Source organism: Carassius gibelio, chromosome B14 (genome assembly GCF_023724105.1).
Source record: "Carassius gibelio isolate Cgi1373 ecotype wild population from Czech Republic chromosome B14, carGib1.2-hapl.c, whole genome shotgun sequence".
In the NCBI taxonomy this organism is placed as follows: Eukaryota; Metazoa; Chordata; class Actinopteri; order Cypriniformes; family Cyprinidae; genus Carassius; species Carassius gibelio.
In genome coordinates this window covers 15,570,650-15,596,763 of record NC_068409.1, presented here as the reverse complement: position 1 = coordinate 15,596,763, position 26,114 = coordinate 15,570,650, and the positions used below count along the sequence as shown (strand labels likewise).

The window sequence follows — 26,114 nt, the reverse complement described above, 5'->3', positions numbered from 1 at the left end:
CTTCCTCATCACAGCCTTGGGCAGGTGAGACTCCAGCACTGATTATACTTCAGTCAGCTAACTACAGTCAGACCGCTCAGGAGCTGCTTTACTTCTGTTGTGGCTTTGCTCTTCATTAAGGTTTAGTTTTGACTGATGGTTAGAACTCTTCTGTGTGATCAGGTCTGTTATGTACATACAGTATATGCAAATTATATGTAAATGAGGTCAGGAGTAATTTTCATGTTGTGTTTGATGTTGTGCTTGTCAAGTCAGTTTTATTTATATAGCGCTTTTAACAGCACAGATTACAGAGCAAAGCAACTGAACAGCATTAAATAGGAAAATAGTGTCACTGATGCAATTCAGTGATGTCGTCATCCAGCTCATTTCAGTTTAAATAGTGTCTGTTTTTGTTTGCAATCAAGTCAATGATATCACTGTAGATGAAGTGACCCCAACTGAACAAGCCAGAGGCGACAGCAGCAAGGAACCGAAACTCCATCGGTGACAGAATGGAGAAAAAAACCTTGGGAGAAACCAGGCTCAGTTGGGGGTCAGTTCTCCTCTGACCAGACGAAACCAGTAGTTCAATTCCAGACTGCAGCAAAGTCAGATTGTGCAGAAGAATCATCTGTTTCCTGTGGTCTTGTCCTGGTGCTCCTCTGAGACAAGGTCTTTACAGGGCATTACATCAGCTGTGTGGATGAAGATCACAACTCCCATGATTCCACACAGTCACAGCATCATCAAACTACACCTTTGTTTCTCTGATTGTCTTGAATATGCGCCCTCTAACTTAATACAAAACTTAATACATATTTTGTGCCTTTTACATTCGATCATCTGTCAGGTCATGTGATTGTGGGTGGACTGTATGTGTATTGAGAGTGGTGATGACTGCTGTGTATTTGTGACACGTATGTTGTGCTGGGCTTATGAGAGCGCTAGTCACACTGTATTAGGAGGCACACACACACACACACACACACACATAAACATGCTCTGAAGGGCATTTAACAGGAAGCTGATCCTGGATGGAGCCGTTTCAACACACATTAATTCCCAGGGGAAAATCTGCATCTGGACAGAAGATCAGCTGCAGCAGAAACGAGTCCAGCGCAGTTCTGACGATCAGTGCACACACTCCACATCCACAGCGTTATAACTGACTGTCTTCTGTCTGATTGCCTTTCTGTCTTTCTGTCTGTCTGTCTGCAGCAAAAACCCCAGTGAAGCTGATTTAACCTGTAAATCTTTTTGTTATTTGCTGTAGTTTCCCGAATGGCTGTCTGTCTTCAGTAGAGGAGTAGATGTTTAGCAGGGGCCTTTGGATTTTGGTCTGAACTTTTAACTGCAGAGCATGTGTGTTTGTAAAACTGAATAATTATCAGTCTGAAGCACCTCATCACTCATGAATCTCTCTGGAGTGAACGTCAGTCTTGGTTTAAGAAGATCAACTCATACCTGATCACAGATTCTCTATAGCAGGATTTAAACCTATAACCGCTGACTCAATCCCTTAACGTAACCCACTATACTTTCTACATCATTAGAAGAATGGCATCTACGCTAATATTTGTCTGTTTCTCTCTTGTTCCGAGGTCACCGTAGCCACCAGATCCAGTCTGTGTCCAGATCAGAGGGTCACTGCAGTCACCCGGATCCAGTACGTATCCAGACCAGATGGTGGATCAGCACCTAGAAAGGACCTCTACATCCCTGAAAGACAGCGGAGACCAGGACAACTAGAGCCCAGATACAGATCCCCTGTAAAGACCTTGTCTCAGAGGAGCACCAGGACAAGACCAAGGAAACAGGACAAGACCACAGTTGGGGTCACTTCACTTCACTTGCTAACAAATGCACAGACACTATTTAAACTGAACAGAGATGACATCACTGAATTCAATGATGAACTGCCTTTAACTATCATTTTGCATTATTGACACACTGTTTTCCTAATGAATGTTGTTCAGTTGCTTTGACGCAATGTATTTTGTTTAAAGAGCTATATAAATAAAGGTGACTTGACTTGACTTGACTATATAATGTCTCATCACACTGGAGGAGGAAGTTCTCCTGTAAACAACACATGAGGCTTCACATGTATGTTTAATGTGTGTGAGCGAGAGTCTGTTTGCCTGCAGTGGATCTGGTCGATGTGTATCGAGTGTTTTGACCCATCAGTTACAGCCTGAAGCCTATCTGACACTGAGATTCTGGGCTTTATTTGATTTGTGGACAAACATGAGCATGTTGTAACTCGATCCAAACTATTCCTGGTTTGTGTGTTTGCGCGCATGTGTATGTGTGTGTGTGTGTGTGTGTGTGTCACCCTGTAGAATTTGTGCTTCAGACATGAATGATTCCTCAGATCATGGAGAGTTTGCTACTACTCCAGAGATCAGACACACTGTTTTCACCTGCTGGACAAAGAAAATAGGTACATACAGAATGGTAACAACCTAGCAACCACCTAAAGTACCCTAGCAAGAGCATGCTCTAGTAAACAGAAAGCAAAAATCACACAAACAATTTCATTCTCAAACACACACACACACACACAGTGGAACAGCATGTGTCCAAAATAGCAGCGTGTGATTTACTCGTAATCACACACACTCACTCACTCACTCACTCATATAAAGACACGCAATCACACTCGGATCACACTCACTCATATAAGCACACACTCACTAACCCTCATGCTCACACTCACTTATATAAACACAACTTCACTCACACTCGTGCTCACACTCACTTATATAAACACAACTTCACTCACACTCGTGCTCACACTCACTTATATAAACACACACTCACTCACACTCAAGCTCACACTCACTCATATGAAAAAAACACTCACTAACCCTCATGCTCACACTCATTTATATAAACACAACGTCACTCACACTCATGCTCACACTCACTTATATAAACACAACTTCACTCACACTCAAGCTCACACTCACTCATATAAACACACACTCACTAACCCTCATGCTCACACTCATGCTCACACTCACTTATATAAACACACACTCACTCACCCTCATGCTCACACTCACTTATATAAACACAAACCCACACTCAAACTCACACTCACTCATATAAACACACACTCACTAACCCTCATGCTCACATTCACTTATGTTATCACAAACTCACTCACACTCAAGCTCACACTCACTTATATAAACACAAACTCACTCACACTCACTTATATAAACATACTCACTCACCCTCATGCTCACAATCACTTATATAAACACAAACTCACTCACACTCATGCTCACATTCACTCATATAAACACACTCACTAACCCTCATGCTCACACTCACTTATATAAACACACACTCACTTATATAAACACAAACTCACTCACACTCAAGCTCACACTCACTCATATAAACACACACTCACTAACCCTCGTGCTCACATTCACCTATGTAATCACAAACTCACTCACACTCGTGCTCACACTCACTCATATAAACACACACTCACTAACCCTTGTGCTCACACTCACTTATATAAACAGTCACACACGTGCTCACACTCACTTATATAAACACACACTCAGCCTCATGCTCACTCTCACTTATATAAACACAAACTCACTCCCTCACCCTCATGCTTACACACACTCATATGAACACACTCACACACGTGCTCACACTCACTTATATAAACACAATCACTCAGTCGTCCTCACACTCACTCATATAAACAGACTCACACTCGTTCTCACACTCGCTTATATAAACACACACTCACTAACTGTCATGGTCACACTCACTTATATAAACACAACTTCACTCACACTCATGCTCACACTCACTTATATAAACACACACTCACTAACCCTCATGCTCCCATACACTTATATAAACACACACTCACTCACCCTCATGCTCACACTCACTCATATAAACACACTCACACTCCTGCTCACATTCACTCATATAAACACACTCACACTCGTGCTCACACTAACTTATATAAACACACCATCACTCACCATCATGCTCACACTCACCTATATAAACACACACTCACTAACTCTCATGCTCACACTCACTTATATAAACACACACTCACTCCCTCACCTTCATGCTCACACTCACTCATATAAACACACTCACACTTGTGCTCACACTCACTCATATAAATACACTCACACTCGTTCTCACACTCACTCATATAAACACACTCACACTCATAATCACACTCACTTATATAAACACACACTCACTCCCTCACCTTCATGCTCACACTCACTCATATAAATACACTCACACTCGTTCTCACACTCATATAAACACACTCACACTCATAATCACACTCACTTATATAAACACACACTCAGCCTCATGCTCACACTCACTTATATAAACACACACTCACTAACCCTCATCCTCACACTCACTTATGTAAACACAAACTCACTCACACTTGTGCTCACTGACTCATATAAACACACACTCACTAACCCTCATTATACCCCCTTATATAAGTGAGTGTGAGCACGAAGGTTAGTGAGTGTGTGTTTATATGAGTGAGTGTGAGCATGAGTGTGAGTGAAGTTGTGTTTATACAAGTGAGTGTGAGCATGAGGGTGAGTGAGTGTGTGTTTATATAAGTGAGTGTGAGCATGAGGCTGAGTGTGTTTATATAAGCGAGTGTGAGCACGTCTGTGAGTGTATTTATATGAGTGTGAGAACGAGTGTGAGTGTGTTTATATGAGTGGGTGTGAGCACGAGTGTGAGTGTGTTTATATGAGTGAGTGTGAGCATGAGGGTGAGGGAGTGAGTGTGTGTTTATATAAGTGAAAAGGCGCATGAGGGTTAGTAAGTGTGTGTTTATATAAGTGATTGTGAGCATGAGAGTTAGTGAGTGTGTGTTTATTTAAGTGAGTGTGAGCATGAGGGTGAGTGAGTGAGTGTTAATATAAGTGACTTTGAGCATGAGGCTGAGTGTGTGTTTATATAAGTGAGTGTGAGCACGTGTGTGAGTGTATTTATATGAGTGAGTGTGAGAATGAGTGTGAGTGTGTTTATATGAGTGAGTGTGAGAATGAGTGAGTGTGTGTTTATATAAGTGAATATGCGCACGAGGGTTAGTGAGTGTGTGTTTATATAAGTGAGTGTGAGAATGAGAGTTAGTGAGTGTGTGTTTATATAGGTGAGTGTGAGCATGACAGTGAGTGAGTGTGTGTTTATTTAAGTGAGTGTGAGCACGAGTGTGAGTGTGTTTATATGAGTAAGTGTGAGCATGAGGATGAGTGAGTGAGTGTCTGTTTATATAAGTGAATGTGAGCATGAGAGTTAGTGAGTGTGTGTTTATATAAGTGAGTGTGCGCATGAGGGTGAGTGAGTGTGTGTTTATATAAGTGAGTGTGAGCACGAGTGTGCCTGTGTTTATATACGTGAGTGTGAGCACGGGAGTGACTGTGTTTATATGAGTGAGTGTGAGTGTGTTTATATGAGTGAGTGTGAGTGTGTTTATATGAGTGAGTGTGAGCATGAGTGTGAGTGTGTTTATATAAGTGAGTGTGAGCACGAGTGTGCCTGTGTTTATATACGTGAGTGTGAGCACGAGAGTGACTGTGTTTATATGAGTGAGTGTGAGCATGAGTGTGAGTGTGTTTATATGAGTGAGTGTGAGCATGAGTGTGTTTATATGAGTGAGTGTGAGCACAAGTCTGAGCGTGAGTGTGTGTTTATATAAGTGAGTTTGAGCACGAGTGTGAGTGTTTATATACGTGAGTGTGAGCACGAGTGTGAGTGTGTTTATATGAGTGAGTGTGAGCATGATGGTGAGTGAGTTTGTGTTTATATAAGTGAGTATGACCATGAGGGTGAGTGAGTGTGTGTTTATAAAAGTGAGTGTGAGCATGAATGTGAGTGTGTTTACATAAGTGAGTGTGAGCATGATGGTGAATGAGTGTGTGTTAATATAAGTGAGTGTGGGCACGAGTGTGAGGGTGTTTACATGAGTGAGTGTGAGCACGAGTGTGTGTTTATATGAGAGAGTGTGTGTGTTTATATGAGTGAGTATGAGCATGAGGGTGAGTGAGTGTGTGTTTATATAAGTGAATGTGGGCATGAGGGTTATTGAGTGTGTGTTTATATATGTGAGTGTGAGCATGAGGGTGAGTGTGTGTTTATATAAGTGAGTGTGAGCATGAGTGTGAGTGTGTTTATATGAGAGAGAGTGTCTGTGTGTGTGTGTGTGTGTTTCTAACTCATATAAACAAAGTCACACTCATGCTCACAGTCACTTATATAAACACACACTCACTAACCCTCATGCTCACATTCACTTATATAAACACACACTCACTCACTCATCCTCATGCTCACTCACTCATATAAACACACACACACTCGTGCTCACACTCACTTATATAAACACACACTCACTAACCCTCGTGCACTCATTCACTTATATAAATACACACTCACTCCCTCACACTCGTGCTCACACTCACTCATATAAACACACTCACACTCGTTCTCACACTCACTCATATGAACACACTCACACATGTGCTCACACTCACTAATATAAACACACACTCATGCTCACACTTATATAAACACAACTTCACTCACACTCATGCTCACACTCTCTCATACAAACCCACACTCACTAACCCTCGTGCTCACACTCAATTATATAAACACAAACTCACTCACACTCTTGCTCACACTCACTCATATAAATACACACTCACTAACCCTCGTGCTCACACTCACTTATATAAACACACACTCACTCACTCACGCTCATGCTCACATTCACTTATATAAACACACGCTCACTCACTCACCCTCATGCTCACACTCACTTATATAAACACACACACTCTCTCATATAAACACACACTCACTCACTTTCATGCTTCCAGTCACTCATATAAACACACTCACACTCATACTCACACTCACTTATATAAACACACACTCACTAACCCTCATGCTCACATTCGCTTATATAAACACACACTCACTCACCTTCATATTCACACTCACTCATATAAACACACACACACACTCATTAAAACACACACTCGTGCTCACACTCACTCTTATAAGCACCCTCAACACTGGTGACCACACTCACCTATATAAACACACACTCATTCACCATCATGCTCACACTCACTTATATAAACACACTCACACTCGTGCTCACACTCACTTATATAAACACACACTTACTCCCCTTCATGCTCACACTCACTTATATAAACACACACTCACTCACCCTCATGCTCACACTCACTCATATAAACACCCTCACACTCGTGCCCACACTCAATTATATAAACACACACTCACTCACCCTCATGCTCACACTCACTCATATAAACACACTCACACTCGTGCTCACACTCACTTATATAAACACACATTCACTCACTCTCATGCTCACACTCACCTATATAAACACTCACTCACTAACTCTCATGCTCACCCTCACTTATATAAACACACATTCACTAACCCTTGTGTGCACATTCACTTATATAAACACACACTCACTCCCTCACCCTCATGCTCACACTCAATCATATAAACACAATCACACTCGTGCTCACGCTCACTCATATAAACACACTCACACTCGTTCTCACACTCACTCATATAAATACACTCACACACATGCTCACATTCACTAATATAAACACACACACACTCACTCCCTCACCCTCATGTTTACACTCAATCATATAAAAACAATCACACTCGTGCTCACACTCACTTATATAAACACACACTCAGCCTCATGCTCACACTCACTTATACAAACACACACTAACTGACTCTCGTGCTCATACTCACTTATATAAACACACTCGCACTCATGCTCACACTCATTTATATAAACACATACTCACTAACCCTCATGCTCACACTCACTTATATAAACACAACTTCACACACTCATGCTCACACTCACTCATAAACACACACTCACTAACCCTCGTGCTCACACTCAATTATATAAACATAAAATCACTCACACTCGTGCTCACACTCACTCATATAAACACACACTCACTAACCCTCATGCTCAAACTCACTTATATAAACACAAACTCACTCACACTCGTGCTCACACTCACTCATATAAAAAGACTCACTCACTCACCCTCATGCTCACACTCACTTATATAAACACACACACCCTCTCATATAAACACACACTTACTCACCCTCATGCTTCCAGTCACTCATATAAACACACTCACACTCATGCTCACACTCATTTATATAAACACACACTCACTAACCCTCATGCTCACATTCACCTATGTAAACACACACTCACTTACCTTCATGCTCACACTCACTCATATAAACACACACTCTCTCATTTAAACACACACTCATGCTCACACTCACTCTTATAAACACCCTCACACTGGTGACCACACTCACTTATATAAACACACACTCATTCACCATCATGCTCACACTCACTTATATAAACACACTCACACTTGTGCTCACACTCACTAATATAAACACTCACACTCGTGCTCAAACTCACTTACATACTAGGGGAAGTCGTGGCCTAATGGTTAGAGGGTTGGACTCCCAATCGAAGGGTTGTGAGTTCTAGTCTCGGCCCGACGGAATTGTGGGTGGGGGTAGTGCATGTACAGTTCTCTCTCCACCTTCAATACCATGACTTAGGTGCCCTTGAGCAAGGCATCGAACCCCCAACTGCTCCCCGGGTGCCGCAGCATAAATGGCTGCCCACTGCTCCGGGTGTGTGCTCACAGTGTGTGTGTTCACTGCTCTGTGTGTGTGCATGTCGGATGGGTTAAATGCAGAGCACAAATTCTGAGTATGGGTCACCATACTTGGCTGAATGTCACTTCACTTCACTTTACTCACACTCACTTATATAAACACACACTCACTAACCCTCGTTCTCACACTCACTTTATAAACACACACACTCTCTCATATAAACACACACTCACTAACTCTCATGCTCACACTCACTTATATAAACACACACACACACTCTCTCATATAAACACACACTCGTGCTCACATTCACTCATATAAACACCCTCACACTCGTGCTCACATTCACTCATATAAACACCCTCACACTCCTGCCCACACTCACTTATATAAACACACACTCACTCACCGTCATGCTCACACTCACTTATATAAAAACACTCACTTAAATTAATATACACACTAACCCTCATGCTCACACTCACTTATATAAACACACACTCACTCACACTCATGCTCACACTCACTTATATACACACTCTCTCATATAAACACACTCACTCACAGTCATGCTCACACTCACTTATATAAACACACACTCACTAACCCTCGTGCTCACACTCACGTATATAAACACACACACACTCTCTCATATAAACACATTCACACTCGTGCTCACACTCACTTTTATACACAAACTCACTCACACTCATGCTCACACTCTCTTATATAAACACACACTCACTAACCCTCATGCTCACACTCACTTATATAAACACACACACTCTCTCTCATATAAACACACACTCGGTCACCCTCATGTTTCCAGTCACTCATATAAACACACTCACACTCATGCTCACACTCACTTATGTAAACACACACTAACTAACCCTCATGCTCACATTCACTTATATAAATACACACTCACTCACCCTCATGCTCACACTCACTTATATAAACACACACTCACTAACCCTCATCCTCACACTCACTTATGTAAACACAAACTCACTCACACTTGTGCTCACACTGACTAATATAAACACACACTCACTAACCCTCATGCTCACACTCACTTATATTAACATAAACTCGTGTGAGCATGAGTGTGAGTGAAGTTGTGTTTATAAACACACACACACACACACAAACTCTCATATAAACACACACTCATGCTCACACTAACTCATATAAATACCCTCACACTCATGCCCACACCCACTTTTAAAACACACACTCATTCACCATCATGCTCACACTCATGCCCACACCCACTTTTAAAACACACACTCATTCACCATCATGCTCACACTCACTTATATAAATACACTCACACTCGTGCTCACACTCACTTATATAAACACACACTCACTCACACTTGTGCTCACACTCACTTATATAAACACACACTCACTCACACTTGTGCTCACACTCACTCATATAAACACAATCACACTCATGCTCACTTATATAAACACACGCACACTCATGCTCACACTCACTCATATAAACTCACTCACACTCGTGCTCACACTCACTCATATAAGTGAAGTGAAGTGAAGTGACATTCAGCCAAGTATGGTGACCCATACTCAGAATTTGTGCTCTGCATTTAACCCATCCGAAATGCACACACACAGAGCAGTGAACACACACACACATACTGTGAGCACACACCCGGAGCAGTGGGCAGCCATTTATGCTGCGGCGCCCGGGGAGCAGTTGGGGGTTCGATGCCTTGCTCAAGAGCACCTAAGTCATGGTATTGAAGGTGGAGAGAAAACTGTACATGCACTCCCCCCACCCACAATTCCGTCCGGCCCGAGACTAGAACTCACAACCCTTCGATTGGGAATCCAACCCTCTAACCATTAGGCCACAACTTCCCCTAAACACATACTCACTAACCCTCATGCTCATACTCACTTATATAAACAACTTCACTCACACTCATGCTCACACTCACTCATATAAACACACACTCACTAACCCTCATGCTCACATTCACTTATATAAACACACGCACACTCATGCTCACGCTCACTCATATAAACTCACTCACACTCGTGCTCACACTCACTCATATAAACACACACTCACTAACCCTCATGCTCATACTCACTTATATAAACAACTTCACTCGCACTCATGCTCACACTCACTCATATAAACACACACTCACTAACCCTCGTGCTAACACTCACTTATATAAACACAAACTCACTCACACTCGTGCTCACACTCACTTATATAAACACAACTTCACTCACACTCATGCTCACACTCACTCATATAAACACACACTCACTCACACTTGTGATCACACTTACTCATAAACACACACTCACTTACCCTTGTGCTCACACTCACTTATATAAACAAACACACACTCTCTCATATAGACACACTCACTCACACTCATGCTCACACTCACTTATATAAACACACACTCACTCACTCATGCTCACACTCACCCTCATGCTCACACTCACTTATATAAACAAACACACACTCTCTCATATAAACACACTCACTCACACTCATGCTCACACTCTCTCATATAAACACACTTACTCACACTCATGCTCACACTCACTTATATAAACACACTCGTGCTCACACTCACTTATATAAACACACTCACACTCGTGCTCACACTCACTTATATAAACACAAACTCACTCACACGTGCTCACACTCACTCATATAAACAAACACTCACTAACCCTTGTGCTCACACTCACTTATATAAACAAACACACACTCTCTCATATAAACACACTCACTCACACTCATGCTCACACTCACTTATATAAACACACTCGTGCTCACACTCATGCTCACACTCACTTATATAAACACACTCATGCTCACACTCACTTATATAAACACAAACTCACTCACACGTGCTCACACTCACTCATATAAACAAACACTCACTAACCCTTGTGCTCACACTCACTTATATAAACACACTCACTCATGCTCACACTCACTTATATAAACACACTCGTGCTCACACTCACTTATATAAACACACTCACACTCGTGCTCATACTCACTTATATAAACACACTCACACTCGTGCTCACATTCACTTATATAAACATACACTCACTCACTCACCTATTATATGAGTATAGGAGAGTATAAGTCTAAGTGGACGTCCATGACATGCGGAGTCCCACAAGGGTCAATTCTTGCTCCGCTCTTGTTTAGTCTGTATATTCTCCCACTAAGTCAAATGATGAGAAAGAACCAAATTGCCTATCACAGCTATGCTGATGATACCCAGATTTACCTAGCCTTATCTCCAAATGACTACAGCCCCATTGACTCCCTCTGCCAATGCATTGATGAAATTAATAGTTGGATGTGCCAGAACTTTCTTCAGTTAAACAAGGAAAAAACTGTCATTGCATTTGGAAACAAAGATGAAGTGTTTAAGGTGAAAGCATACCTTGACTCTAGGGGTCAAACAACTAAAAATCAAGTCCAGGAATCTTGGTGTGATTCTGGAGACAGACTTTTGTTTCAGTAGTCATGTAACTAAATCAGCGTACTATCATTTAAAAAACATTGCAAGAATTAGATATTTTGTTTCCAGCCAAGACTTGGAGAAACTTGTTCATGCCTTTATCACCAGCAGGGTGGACTATTGTAATGGGTTCTTCCCAAAAAGAGCATTAGACAGCTGCAGCTCATCCAGAACGCTGCTGCCAGGATTCTGACTAGAACCAGAAAATCTGAGCATATCACACCAGTCCTCAGGTCCTTACGCTAGCTTCCAGCACACTTGTGCTCACACTCGCTTATATAAACACACACTCACTCACTCACCCTCACTCACCCTCACTTGTACATTTCTGTTATTTAATTCATATTTAGATAATTTAACAACAGTCAGATGTCTCTCTGCTTCTTTGCTCATGGTTTTGGTGAACTTTATAAGATCTGAGCAGGTGGCGGTGGAGTGCGGTCATCATGGAGATGGCGGCTGAGAGCAGATGAGTGGTCAGTCGCTGTCAGGGACCATCAGCATCTGTGAGGTGCAGCGGAATAATTCACATAAACAGCGGCACAGACTCTGTCAAAACCACTGACTGCTCTCTCTCTCTCTCTGTGTGCACTTGCTAGGGTGTAGTGTGTGCTTGCTAGGTTATAGTATGTGGTTGCTAGGGTGTGGTGTGTTGTTGCTAGGTGTTCTCATCCTGTCTAAGTATTCTTCAGGTGTGTGGATGTGGCTCAGCAGATGTTACAGTATGTCGTGTTCCTCAGGGTTGGAGATTCTCATGTTGTTGTTCATAAGGAGATTCCAGGGGTCTGACTGTAGTTCTAATACCACTGTCTGCTTTTATTCATATTCTGCTCATATTCACTGTATATTTGAGGAAACATGCGATCAGTAATAATAATGTGTGTGTGTGTGTAGGAAAGGAACTCTTCTGGTCAATAACGCTCTGGCTCTGATTGCTGCGCTCCTATTGGCTCTGGGAGAGACTTTCTGAGATTCCTGTGATCAAAGCTGAATTTTCAGCATCATTAGGGCTTTTCTTTAGTTCAATAACTAAATGTACTGTACTAAAGTACTGGAATGATTTTGCATGAACTATTTCCCAGTACCATTTAAAGGGTTGTGACCGACAGTGTGTAGTAAAACATCATTTGTTCAAAAAACCTTTGAACCAAGGACAAAAACTGCTTTAAACAGAGGGGATGCTCACACCAAATGTTGATTTCATTTAGTTAATAGAATTTTATTGATAAAGGAAATCCATTTATGACATTATGTTTGAAAGCATCCTCAATTTACCTCATTTTAAACAAGTGCCTAAAACTTTTAACAGCACTGGAGCTTTGCAGGAGGTTCTCGGAGACACAGTTCTTCTGGATCGAGTCTGTCTCAGTGTGTTCTGTTTCTTCATGTCACTCCAGACAGACTGATGATGATCAGATCACATCTCTGTGTGCAGCACAAACATCTCACTGCATTAATATACATTAATGGCCAAATGAATTTAAGGAAATGTAAACTGATATTTCCTGCTGACATACTACAACTAAAGATAGAAATAACTGACTTAAAACCATTTTTAGCTACTGGAAATGCTAGTGTTCTAATAATTTTTGCCACCACTGTATAAAAAAAAAAAAAAAAGACAATGTCCGCTACGTTCTCAAAACTCAGGCAATTTGATAATACCTAGAATATCAAAATCAACTGCGGGCGGCAGATCCTTTTCCTATTTGGCGCCTAAACTCTGGAATAACCTACCTAACATTGTTCGGGAGGCAGACACACTCTTGCAGTTTAAATCTAGATTAAAGAACTGTCTCTTTAACCTGGCATACACATAACATACTAATATGCTTCTAATATCCAAATCCGTTAAAGGATTTTTAGGCTGCATTAATTAGGTAAACCGGAACCGAAACACTTCCCATAACACCTGATGAACTTGCTACATCATTAGAAGAATGGCATCTACGCTAATATTAGTCTGTTTCTCTCTTATTCCGAGGTCACTGAGCCACCAGATCCAGTCTGTGTCCAGATCAGAGGGTCACTGCAGTCACCCGGATCCAGTACGTATCCAGACCAGATGGTGGATCAGCACCTAGAAAGGACCTCTACTGCCCTGAAAGACAGCGGAGACCAGGACAACTAGAGCCCAGATACAGATCCCCTGTAAAGACCTTGTCTCAGAGGAGCACCAGGACAAGACCAAGGAAACAGATGATTCTTCTGCACAATCTGACTTTGCTGCAGTCTGGAATTGAACTACTGGTTTCGTCTGGTCAGAGGAGAACTGACCCCAACTGAGCCTGGTTTCTCCCAAGGTTTTTTTCTCCATTCTGTCACCGATGGAGTTTCGGTTCCTTGCCGCTGTCGCCTCTGGCTTGCTTAGTTGGGGTCACTTCATCTACAGCGATATCATTGACTTGATTGCAAATAAATGCACAGACACTATTTCAACTGAACAGAGATGACATCACTGAATTCAATGATGAATTGCCTTTAACTATCATTTTGCATTATTGACACACTGTTTTCCTAATGAATGTTGTTCAGTTGCTTTGACGCAATGTATTTTGTTTAATGCGCTATATAAATAAAGGTGAGTTGACTTGACCAAAACAACAAAATTATTCAAATTGAATCTAAAATAATCAGAGAATATAAAAATCAAATGTAATATTAACAAAACCTTTAATAGACTCTGAATGATAGTGAGTTAAGACAGATTTGAGGTGGTCTGGAGTGTATCTGGAGCTCTGTGATTGGTGTGTGTGAGATCAGACAGCCGTTCTGTCGTCTCATGGTCTTCAAGACGTGTCTGGTGTCAGAGAGCGTTCCTACTGCAGATGATGCTGCAGATCAAAGGTGACCCTGTCACATCAGATAAAGCTACTACACAATCAGAGAGCATCTTATTTCAACATCTCAACAACTGTTTGTTGTCCCTGAACAACCAGAATTCACACAGTCCTGAAAAACCAGCACATGTGTGGAAGACTCATTTTAAAATACCTGGAAAAGTCATGAAAATTAATCAATCTGAAAACGCAATGGGAAATGTTATAATGAATATACATTTATTTACTTATGCCAAGAATATTTTATTGGCTAGATATTGTGAGTTAAAAATATTTATGCTGAAAAATGAATGTAAATTTGTCTAGTTATGCCAAACCTAATCATATTTTACTGGATAGAAAATGTTAGTTAAAAATATAAATGCTAAAAATATTAAATATAAATATAAAAACATCAAAGTCATAAAACTTCAAAGTCATAAAAATGATGCAGTTCTTAAAATCTGGATTTATCATGTATTTCTGCTTTCATCTGGTGGATTGAAGGTAAACTGTTTCACTTGTACGTAGACTACCAGTGTTTGAACAGTAAGATTTCTAATGTTTTTTTAAAGACATTTCTTCTGCTCACCAAGCCTGCATTTATTTGATCCAAAGCACAGCAAAAGCAGTAATACTGTGAAAAATTTTTACTATTTAAATTAACTGTTTTCTATTTTAATATATTTTAAAATGTAATTTATTACTGTGGTTTCAAAGCTGAAAATTCTTCACAGACCAGAATGATAAGTAGTCAGTTCTCCGCAGTGCTCCACACACACAGGACCTCAAACCAACCACATCCACTGATTACACTCCCATCTTCACCTTCTGTCCCCTCACTATCCACACTTCTCATCTCCAGCCATCCTAAAACATGCCCTCTAGACCCTGTCAGTCACGAAAGCCTTGTGGATGGCAAAAGCTGAGTCCTGATCTGCTGCTTTTGACACTGTGAATCATCCTCAGATCCTCCTGTCTGTCCTCTCATCACTGGGCAACACAGGGATTCTACTTCACTGGTTTGAATCATATCTTACCGATAGGTCTTTCAGGGTTTCCCTGGGGAGGGGAGGCATCCAAAGCACAACAACTTGTCACTGGTGTACCTCAGGGATCAGTTCTTGGACCCCTCCTCTTCTCGACATCTCTGGGTCCCATCATACAGGCACATGGCTTCTCCTACACAGCTCTATCTCTCATTTCAACCAGACGATCCAATGGTTGTTGGACGGATGTCAAGCTGCCATCTCAGCATGGATGAAAGAATATCACTCACAGCTCAACCTGGCATAGACTGAGCTTCTTGTTTTCCCTGCTACTCCAACTCTACAGTATGATTTCTCCATCCAGCTAGACTCTTCTAGAAAAAATTACCCCATAAACTTTGGTCAGAAATCTTGATGTAATCTTTGATGACAACTTCTTGTCCAGGCCCTGGTCATTTCTAGGCTGGACTTCCATCAAGCACAATCAAACCTCTACAAATGATTCAGAACGCACAGCACGACTGGTCTTCAACAATCCCAAAGGAGCCCATGTTACACCTCTCTTTATCTCCTTGTTCTGGCTTTTGTTTGAGGATTGCATCAAGTTCACGACATAGATGCTCGCATATAGAACAGCCACAGACTCAGCACCCACCTACATCCACTCACTATTACACATCTACATCCCTCCAGAAGTCTGAGATCCACTAGTGAGCAACACCTCGTGGTACCATCACAGAGAGACTTTCAAGTGACAGCTGAAAACACATCTCTTTCATCACCATTTGACTTCATCTTAAAATACATACATATATATACACATGTATGTATATAACAGGTGTTTCTGGGCCGGTCAGTCGTGAGCTGGAGGACATTCACACTAAGAGTCTCACTCAGAACTCTGTGATTTTTTTTCTGAATCCTTCAGATTCCAGATTTTCAAATATTGTCCTCCTAACAAAGTAGTCATTGTGTGTGTGTGTGTGTGTGTGTGTGTGTGTGTGTGTGTGTGTGTGTTCATTATGTGTCAGTGGTCAAAGGTCACTGCTCTGGGTCAGTTCTGATCATAAGAATATAAAGGAGACTTTCCTTGTCTGTCTGATTAAGTCATTGGTTTGGAGCTGAATATATATCCAGCTTTTGCTCTCACTGACCTTCAGAAAGACAAAACGACACTGAATCTCTAATAACTCTGAAATGAAGTACGCAGCATGAATATAGATCAAGAAACTGCCACTGTTTCCTGCAGATGGTTTGCATCTCATTTACATCACTGTCTACTGACTGGATAGCAGAAATAAATATTAATGTCAGATACACACACACACCTCTGAGAGAGAGAGAAAGAGAGAGAGAGAGAGAGAATCATGATTGACAGGCAAGTGTCAGCTTCACCTGTGTGTGTGTGTGTGTGTGTGTGTGTGTGTGCAGATGGTCATGGTCCTTGTGTTATTAAGCGACTGATCCAGATGTGCAGGAACTCAAATTCTTCCGGCTGTCCAAAAAACATTAAAGCAAATGTTTAAAAATAGATGTGTGGCTCAATCCCTGTCCAATCCTCAGGACAAGAGCTGTGAGGACAGAGACAAACACACACACAAACAGGCTCACAGAGACAGAGACAGACACAGACAGACAGACACACACACACACACACACACACACACACACACACACATGCACACACACACACACACACACACACACACACACACACACACACACATGTTTGTTTTTGTGTAAAGTGTGTTCATCCCATAGGTGTAATGGTTTTTATACTGTACAAACTGTATATTCTATCACCCTTCACCAACCCTACACCTAACCCTAACCCTAACAGGAAAATTTGTGCATTTTTACTTTCTCAAAAAAACTCATTCTGTATGATTTATAAGTGTTTTGAAAAATGGGGACATGGGTTATGTGCTCATAAGTCACCCTCTCCTTGTAATACCTGTGTCATACCCATGTCATTATACAGAGTTGTGTCCTGATATGTCACAAAAACATGCCCCCCCACACACACACACTCACACACACACAGTTGCTTTGACGCAATGTATTTTGTTTAAAGTGCTATATAAATAAAGGTGACTTGACTAATAAGAAATCACTTCTTTCATAACAATAGAATTATGATCATTTAATGGTAATTTTATTAAAAACATCTGTGCACATGACTGTTAGTGTACATTCAGGTGTGTTCGTGAGAGAGAGAGGGAAGAACAGCATCTAAACACACACACACACACACACACACACACACTGTTCACAGTTTCAGTAAAGTGAATCTACAGGCTTTGATTTTGTAAACAATGAAGATTACAGTAATGAAAGACATTCACCATCAAACAGCGCTGGACCTCCAGAGCCATCATCACTTCATCACATCATCACTTCATCACGTCATCAGGTCATCACTTCATCACTTCATGACTTCATCACTTCATCACATCATCACTTCATCACTTCATCACATCAACACTTCATCACTTCATCACATCATCACTTCATCACGTCATCACGTCATCACGTCATCAGGTCATCACTTCATCACTTCATGACTTCATCACATCATCACTTCATCACATCATCACTTCATCACATCATCACTTCATCACTTCATCACTTCATCACTTCATCACTTCATCACATCATCACTTCATCACGTCATCACGTCATCACGTCATCACGTCATCAGGTCATCACTTCATCACTTCATCACATCATCACTTCATCACATCATCACATCATCACTCCATCACTCCATCACTCCATCACATCATCACTTCATCACATCATCACATCATCACTTCATCACTTCATCACATCATCACTTCATCACTTCATGACTTCATCACATCATCACTTCATCACTTCATCACATCATCACTTCATCACTTCATCACATCATCACTTCATCACTTCATCACTTCATCACATCATCACTTCATCACTTCATCACATCATCACTTCATCACATCATCACTTCATCACATCATCACTTCATCACTTCATCACATCATCACTTCATCACTTCATCACTTCATCACTTCATCACATCATCACTTCATCACTTCATCACATCATCACTTCATCACTTCATCACTTCATCACATCATCACTTCATCACATCATCACTTCATCACTTCATCACTTCATCACATCATCACTTCATCACTTCATGACTTCATCACATCATCACTTCATCACATCATCACTTCATCACTTCATCACATCATCACTTCATCACATCATCACTTCATCACTTCATCACTTCATCACTTCATCACATCATCACTTCATCACTTCATCACTTCATCACATCATCACTTCATCACTTCATGACTTCATCACATCATCACTTCATCACATCATCACTTCATCACTTCATCACTTCATCACATCATCACTTCATCACTTCATCACATCATCACTTCATCACTTCATCACATCATCACTTCATCACTTCATCACTTCATCACATCATCACTTCATCACTTCATCACATCATCACTTCATCACATCATCACTTCATCACATCATCACTTCATCACTTCATCACATCATCACTTCATCACTTCATCACTTCATCACTTCATCACATCATCACTTCATCACTTCATCACATCATCACTTCATCACTTCATCACTTCATCACATCATCACTTCATCACATCATCACTTCATCACTTCATCACTTCATCACATCATCACTTCATCACTTCATGACTTCATCACATCATCACTTCATCACATCATCACTTCATCACTTCATCACATCATCACTTCATCACATCATCACTTCATCACTTCATCACATCATCACATCATCACTTCATCACTTCATCACATCATCACATCATCACTTCATGACTTCATCACATCATCACTTCATCACTTCATCACATCATCACATCATCACTTCATCACATCATCACTTCATCACTTCATGACTTCATCACATCATCACTTCATCACTTCATCACATCATCATTTCATCATCACTTCATCATCACTTCATCACATCATCACTTCATCACATCATCACTTCATCATCACTTCATCACATCATCACTTCATCACATCATCACTTCATCACTTCATCTGTTCATCACATCATCACTTCATGACTTCATCACATCATCACATCATCACTTCATCACTTCATCACATCATCACTTCATCACATCATCACATCATCACTTCATCACATCATCACATCATCACTTCATCACATCATCACATCATCACTTCATCACTTCATCACATCAACACTTCATCACTTCATCACATCATCACTTCATCACTTCATCACTTCATCACATCATCACTTCATCACATCATCACTTCATCACTTCATCACTTCATCTGTTCATCACATCAGCGCTCTGTGAAGAGATGAGCAGGTCATCAGAGCCGCAGCGGAGACACAGCTGTGAGGAGGAAGAGAAGGAAGACTCCATAAACCAGCAGCACTGTCAGTCTACGCTTCATATCAAATATGATTTAATACATAATTGCATTAGAAATTTAGTACTTTTTTCTATTTTCTTTAGTGTGGTCAGTTCATGCATAACATACTTTTGTCTACAGTTTGTGGGATTTTGTTTTGTTTTGTGTTTTCAGAAAAACTGTTATAAATAAATTATTAAAAGTATTTTAACAGTGTTTTAGGGCTTCACACTGAATTCACTGATCAAGCATCTCTGATCGAACAGATGATAACTATAGGGTTCTAGAATCCGATACTTGCTGTAAAATTTTAATTTTAATTCTGCCTTTAAATTCCTGTGTGCACATCTGTTTTTTTTTTAGGTCCTGAAAATGGACTGTAAATATGTATCTGTCTTTGATTCATTCACAAGCACTGATTCATCCAGTAATGAACCTACATCTGGAGTGAGTCACTGAATCATTCCATTCATAAGTTCCATGAATTTTTTACTTGTCTTAGATTTTTTTTTTTTCAGAATTGTGAGAGAATTACAACCTCCATTGTTTATCCAGAATAGTGCCGCTCTATTACACACAAACAGCTCTAAATCGAGTGCAGTTTTTACACAGCCGCCTGGTTTTTGTTCATTTTTATATTCAGCAGCAATTAAATGTTTTGCAAAAGATACAGAATAAATATGTTTGATATCTAAATGTTTGAGTTGATATTTTTAACCACTTTGGAATTGAAACTGTGAATCGATAAGAATCAGAACGTCAGCAATACTTCTGTTGTATGTTTCCTCTCAGATGTCAAACAGACGTATATTAGATGTCTTGGTACCACTTTAAAATAACTGCATGCTATTAATCATTAGTTAAGCATTAGGAAACAGTTAATTCATCATTTATAAACCATTAATAGACATTTATAAGCAGTTTATAAATACAGATATAAATGCTTTATACCTGATTTAAAAACGTATCTATAATGTATTTAATAATTGTTTTTTCATTCTTTATTGATGTTCAATTTATCATTTCTAAATTAAGTATAGCATTATTTACACACCAGTTATTAAGGAGTTGTCAGTGGTTCATAAGATCACTTAGAAATTGTAAGTAAATGATTAATAAACTATTTAAATGTGCATTCATACATCTTTTTATTCAGACATATAGTAATAGTTCCTTATAGTGTTAATAAATGGTTTATTAACATGTATTTCTACTGTAATTCAGGCTTAATTCAGGTAGTTATAAAACATATGTAGTTGTTAGTTAACTATTTTTGTGAGCTCATCTAAAGTGAGGACTATTTATGCCTTGTAAAGCTTTTACAAATGAGATTTAAAGGCTGTTAATATTTCTAATATTTCTATTTTCTGTATCACTGTGTTTGTTTCTGTTTTTTGTTTAGAAGATAACTGAGCCTTTAAATATCCTTTATAAATGCTTTACAAGGCATAACTAGTCCTCACTTTAGATGAGCTCACATAAATAGTTAACTGACCACTACTAAATGCTTTATAACTACCTGAATTTACTACATTTCTTGTGATCTTATGAATCACTGGCAACTCCTAAATAACTGGTTTGTAAATAATGCTATACTTCATTGAGAAATGATAAATTGATCATGAATAAAGTATGAAATTACACATTATAGATATGCTTTTAAATCAAGAATAAAGCATTTAAATCTGTATTTATAAACTGATTATTACTGTCTATTAATGCTTTATAAATTATGAATTATCTGTTTACTAATGCTTAATTAATGATTAATAGTGTGCCATTATTATAAAGTGTTACCGAAGATGTTTATGATTTAGACATCTCACAGATGTGATATCTGGGGACTCACCGGATTAAACGGCAGCGTGGTCATGTGACAAGAACAGCGCAACTTTCCGTGAGTTTGTGCTCAGGGGATGCCGTTCGGCGTGAACGCGTCGTCCAGGTCGTCGTCGTCGCCCCGCGACAGCTGCGAGATCCGGTCGAGCGTCTCGTCCACCACGTGCGGGATGATGTTGACGCACGCGCTCGCCGCCTCCCGGTTGTAGGACACGAGCTCGTTGCTGACGTTCAGTGTCTCCACCGGAGTCCGGCGGCGGCCGCGGCAGCGCAGCAGACTGGAGAAGCCCCTGCGGAACTCCGCGTTGAAGGCGTAGATGACGGGGTTGAGCGACGAGTTGCTCCAGCCGAACCACACGAACACGTCGAAGGTGGTGTCGCTGACGCACGGCTCGCGGTGGCAGAACGGAACCACGCAGTTGAGCACGAAGAACGGCAGCCAGCAGCACACGAATACACCCATGATAACGGACAGCGTCTTCAGGACTTTGGTCTCGCGCTGGAACGAGGTCTTCAGGCTCCGGTGGAGGCTCCGATCGGACCGACGGCTCTGCGCGTGCTCGGCCGCGCGCTCCAACGACGCGATTCTCCGGATCTGGACATGCGCGATCCGGTAGATGCGCGTGTAGGTGACGATCATTATCGCCACGGGAATGTAGAAGCTGACGAGGGACGAGGAGATGGCGTACTCTCGGCTCAGACTCGAGTCGCAGCTGTCCGCGTCGGACGCGTTGGGCTCCGCGCCTCCCGCGGCGGCTTTGTGCCAGTCCAGCTGCACCGGGATGAACGAGATGAGCACCGATAGGGTCCACGCCGCGCCGATCATCACGAAGGCCACGCGCGGGGTCATCTTGCGCTCGTAGCGGAACGGGCTGCTGATGGCCCAGTAGCGGTCCACGCTGATCACGCACAGGTTCAGGATGGACGCGGTGGAGCACATGATGTCAAACGCCACCCAGATGTCGCAGAACGCGCCGAACGGCCAGAAACCGGCCACCTCCGCCGTTGCCTTCCACGGCATCACGAGCACGGCCACCAGCAGGTCCGACACGGCCAGCGACGCGATGAAGACGTGCGTAACTTTGGCGCGCAGGTGACGGAAGCGCAGCACGGTGGCGCACACCAGAGCGTTCCCGAGCAGCGTCCAGAGGATCAGCGCGCACAGCAGGCAGCCGGTCAGCGCGCGCGTCAGCGTCTCCCGCGGCTCGGTTCGGTCGCGCATGTTGGGTCCCGGGGCACTCACGTGGCGCCATCGGGTGCGTGCGATCGTGCCGGCTCCGGTATCGAGGCGCGCCGCATGACCGAGGAGCGAATCATACACCGAGAGAATCCGATGGACTCCAGGCGATCCGGTGTTTGCGCACGGCGACCGTCTGAACTCTCTGAGCGCGAGGGAACTGTGCATGGCTATTTTCAGCGAGGAGAGAGAGAGACAGAGAGAGACAGAGAGAGAGAGAGAGAGAGAGAAAACACTCACTCTGTCCTGATCTGATGTTTCCAGCACATGTAGATTACTTTATACCATATTACTCTATTATATTACTTAGATGTATTTTGCCTCTGTAAATCTAATACTTTATCTAATTTTATTTTATTTCTTACTGATACACTTATACACACTAATTCATATTGCATTACATGCTTAATAGGCTACTTTTTATTTATTTGTATTATTACTATTTTTCTTTGTTAATACATATCTGCACTATTTGTAAGCGGCCCAGCTGCAACTGGTTTTGCAATATTATCAATTTACAGTTTTGGTCATGCCAATAAAGGTCACCTCAATAGATTCAGTCTGGATATGCTCTGAATGAATACAAGGAACCGCTGAATATTAACATGATTGTCACGTTTTTAATCGTACAAACTCATTGATGTATACAAATCAACAATTACATTAGCTTTTGCATGGGTTGTATTTCATAATTTCAGGTTAATTTGTTCGAGTTATCTGGTAATTAAAGATAACGCAGCAGACGAGATATGCATGCAGCTGATTCACAGTCAGACTCAAAGAGACTGTTAATGGTAAGTACGTGTAGATAATTCATATTACTCAGTACTCAGTGTATTATTACATTATAACAAGGATACCTTAAAAATAAAGTTTGAAACGACGCAAATAAGAGTGCAAGAATGAGGAGGTTTGGTATTAAAAGAGTTCAGGGTTTCTTCAGATAGCGACTGTGCATCGATTCTCTCACACAGGCTCAGAAATCCTCAATCAAAGCAGGATGAGAGTATAAATGCGTCTGTAGCGCCACCTACAGCCAACAGAGGATCATGACAATCACTTCAGTTCCTGTCGAAGACACAAGGAGAGCAACACATCTGTCAGAAAAGCTCACACTGTTTTGTGGCGTTCCTCAGGGCTCGATTCTGGCTCCGACTCTTTTATGTTATATACTACCTTTGGGTTTGATTTGTAAGAAATATGAGATTCCATTCCACTAAGACTATATGCTGATGATCTATAGTTGTATCTTCCTTTTAAACCAAATGGGAATAATGCACTAGTATGTATGCATGCATCCAGGAACTCAAAATATGGCTTACAAAAATCTTCTGACTTCAAATGAATGTAAAACAGTAGCCATTTTGTTTGGGCCTAGCGAAGCTTTTAATGCTAGTAGTATATATGAACCTGGGCCCGGTTCCCCGATAACGCTCACTCTTAGCGTGCTAAGAAGACCTCGAAAGATATATCTTACCAAAGTTGTTTATGTTCCTAAGTGTGTTCCCCGAAGTGTCTCTCAGGAAGCTTCTTAGCACGCTGTCTCTTACGTCTGACGTCACAAGAGCGCTGTCCAAAGTGAGGGTGCTGAATTAGTTGGCATCGATTGCTCAGGAATCGATTTTCCACTTCACGCGACTTCGTGCAATACAGCGTTAAGAAAGACAACAAGTTCTAATTAAACATTCCTCAAATTATTACAGTAGCACTTATTTTAACATATTTTAAGTTATCAGTAGAATATAGACTATAAATTAAATGATCAAATGGTCAGTAATATGTTCACACGATATGTTGAGATGGTTAGATGAACCGGGGATCCCTCGCTAATCATCCACCCTCCTTATCCCGTTGTGCCACTTGTGCCCCTTCTTGACATGGGTTTAACGACTTTTGTATTAATGGTAAGATACTTTACAATCAATTGTCTGGCAAGCAGCTGCAGTTCTGTTTAATGCAGTATTGATTGCAATTGGTTTATGTTTTCAATAAAAAGCAACCTATCTACAATAAACATAGAGAGAGAGAGAGAGAGAGAGAGAGAGAGAGAGTTAGATACAGACTATGGTTGGGAAGCAACGTAAAAAAGGGCACCAAGCTTCTCGTCAGAGGAACTTGTATCCCTTTCGCGATATGTACGGCTGATCAATCTCTGATGGATTGGGGATAGGGATGAGTGCCATCCACCAGGATGTGATCCCCGGGATGACGCAGAAGGGCGCTGGTGACAGTGTGGACGCACCTCCACACCGAGGTCTTGACTTGACTTGAACTCGAACATTTCTCTGCATCTTTTCTATTTTGATTTCTCTGCAATGTCTGCCTGTAAAATTGAGAGTTGAATTTAAAATATAAATGTAGTTTTTTAAATCGCTCGATATTCTTGTTTATCTCAGTCGTTGATTGAGCTTTTTCTGTTATTTCTGTTTCTCTCCCTGTTGCTATCCGAACAGCACCTTCTCTATCTGTTTCTAAACCTATGC

General features: G+C 41.2%; 1 protein-coding gene across 1 annotated transcript; it reads right to left on the bottom strand.

The window, feature by feature from the left end:
- Positions 1–20,429: 20,429 nt before the first annotated feature.
- Positions 20,430–23,977, bottom strand: LOC127971435 (D(1) dopamine receptor-like). Its single transcript, XM_052574438.1, has 2 exons — positions 22,405–23,977; positions 20,430–20,536 (listed from the first exon to the last, which is right to left on the bottom strand). The coding sequence occupies exon 1, from the start codon at positions 23,797–23,799 to the stop codon at positions 22,465–22,467; it is 1,335 nt and encodes a 444-aa protein (XP_052430398.1). The 5' UTR covers positions 23,800–23,977; the 3' UTR covers positions 20,430–20,536; positions 22,405–22,464.
- Positions 23,978–26,114: the final 2,137 nt, after the last annotated feature.